The sequence below is a fragment of the Gekko japonicus genome, unplaced genomic scaffold, assembly GCF_001447785.1.
Source record: "Gekko japonicus isolate JY-2015 unplaced genomic scaffold, Gekko_japonicus_V1.1 scaffold2083, whole genome shotgun sequence".
Taxonomy (NCBI): Eukaryota; Metazoa; Chordata; class Lepidosauria; order Squamata; family Gekkonidae; genus Gekko; species Gekko japonicus.
In genome coordinates, this window is record NW_015169845.1 from 327,545 (window position 1) to 329,874 (window position 2,330).

A 2,330-nucleotide genomic window follows, 5' to 3' on the forward strand; every position below is an offset into this window, starting at 1 on the left:
GGTTCTCCTCAGTTACCATGGCTAGTAGCCATTGATAGATTTATTCGACATGAACCTATCTAATCCCCTTTTAAAACTGTTTATTCCCCTTTTGCAGTTTTTTAAAGGGGCAGAGCGGGTGTTCCCCCCCGTCTGTTGGAAACTCTAATTGTCCACGGTGTTGAGGAATGGAGAGGGGCCATGGCTCAGTGGCTCTCAGTTTCAATCCCTGGCTTCTCTTTTGGTAGCAGGTGATGTGAAAGATCTCAGCCTGAGACCCTGGAGAGCCGCTGCTGGTCTTGAGTATACAAGACTGACCTCGGTGGACCGATGGTCTGATTCAGCATAAGGCACCTACGTGAGTTGCATGTGTTCCATGGATTATACTCATCAGAATCAGGTTTGGAACTTCGGATTGTTCAGGTTTGGAACTTCAGGCTGTTCCTACTTGGGGAGAGTGTACTGTGACATGAAGAGCTTTATATGTGCTCAGGCTGGTGTGCCTGCCGTGGTTCCTCCTGCCTCTGGGTTAGATTACTGCAGTGTATTGTTTGTTGGGCTGCCTTTGAAGGCTGTTCAGGGCTTTTAGCTGGATCGAAATACAGCTACCGGGTCATTTCCTGGGATTTGTCAAATCCCTCATCTCTCACTTAAAAAAAAATGTCATTGGTTTCCATTTTGTTGCTAGGTCAGTTCATGGTGGTGTTAATGGTAGTCAAAGAGCCAACTGCTCCTTTAGGAAGCATTCTGTTCTTTCTGGCCATTGCTAGGGGCTCTGCTGTGGTCTCTCCCAGTGTTCCCTCTAAGCTGAGTTAGTATAAGCCAGCTCACAGTTTTTTAGCCCCTGGCTCACACATTTTTGTCTTCGCTCAGGAAGGAGGGCTCCAGAGCAAACTAATTTATGCAGTATCCAAATCGCTGGCTCACAACTTTAATGCCAGTAGCTCACAAAGTAGAATTTTTGCTCACAAGACTCCAGAGCTTAGAGGGAGCATTGGTCACTACCTGTCTGTCCTGAAGTGGTCACGAACCACCTCCCAAATTCCTCTCCTGAAGGGTTGTTGAGAGGGGATCACATAAAGATTCGAGGGGCCCTGGTCACCCTGAAACCATTAGCGCTAGCAGATCCCAGGAGTTGATTTCATATAATGGGTTAAGTCTGTGATGGACACATGCTCCCATGCATCTGATGAAGTGAGCTCTGACTTACAAACACTGGTGTTCATGTGTGTTATGTGCTGGCCAGTCACTTCCAACTTATGGTGACTCTACGAATGAACGACCTCCAAAAACCTACCATTAACACCCTTGCTCAGGTCTTGCAGACTGAGGGCTGCGGCTTCCTAGCTTGAGTCAACCCATCTCATGTCGGGCCTTCCTCTTTTCCTGCTGCCTTCACCTTTTCCTGCCGTTATTGTCTTTTTTTCCAGTGACTCTCTTATTACTCCAGAACACAAGGCTGAACTCCTTTGTATTCCTTTCTTTCAGTGAAGAAGGTCTCTGCAGCAAGTGAAGACCCTCAGCTTCTGAATAACTTCTGGTTCAGCCTTGAATCTCAGTGACACTTTGTGGTGGGAATCCCGTCTGTTCTGCGGAACCTGCCTTTGGCATCCTTCTCTGAACCAGTGGCTTTTGGTCGCCTCTTCTGATGAGAAGGGAGGCCTGAGCCGAGCAGAGCTACAGTCACCCATTGGTGAGAGAAAATGGCTGCCGAGAGGACAAGAGGGTCTGCAGTCCTGGGTTTCCATCTCCGGGCTCTTCTAGAGCAGGACACAACAGCAGCCATGAAAACAGAGCGGCTGGTGCCGGAGGACCCCAAACCAGAGCTGGAATCGGGGGGGACCAGAGATGACCCTGAAGACCCCCAGCCGGTGACAACCACTCAGGGTCTATCTAGAGCACCACAGCGCATTAAACGGGAAACCGAAGAGGGACCAGTGTCACAGCGCTGGGGATCGCAGAGGAAGATCATTCAGTCCTGCCTGTCGGGCGAGCGAACCCCTCAGCGTCTAGAGACGCCGCCGACAGAAGTTAAACAGAATTTCTCAGCCCTGTTTGAACGAGCGGCGGCCACCAGTCCGTGGCCTGACGACGAGAGGGAAGGTAGGCCCATACCGGGACTGAACAGAACCACCCCCAAGCCCAACCGTGAGCCAGACTTCACAGACCAAAGAGACCTTGACGAAATCAAAGTGATCAAGATCGAAGAACCTGGGAGCCCCGAGCTCCAGCGGCAGCGCTTCAGGCAATTCCGCTACCAGGAAGCCGCCGGCCCGTGGGAGTCCTACTGCCGCCTCCGGGAGCTTTGCCATCAGTGGCTGATGCCGGAGAGCCACACCAAGGAGCAGATC

The 2,330-nt window shown here is 51.2% G+C and overlaps 1 protein-coding gene across 1 annotated transcript; it reads left to right on the forward strand.

Annotated features, from left to right (window-relative positions):
• Positions 1-264: 264 nt before the first annotated feature.
• Positions 265-2,302, forward strand: LOC107115592 (the record flags this gene model as incomplete). The annotated part of the gene is made up of 2 exons (XM_015417333.1): positions 265-337; positions 1,468-2,302. A coding segment is annotated over exon 2 (620 nt), but the record flags the coding sequence as incomplete, so codon positions are not given.
• Between the last annotated feature and the right edge of the window lie 28 nt (positions 2,303-2,330).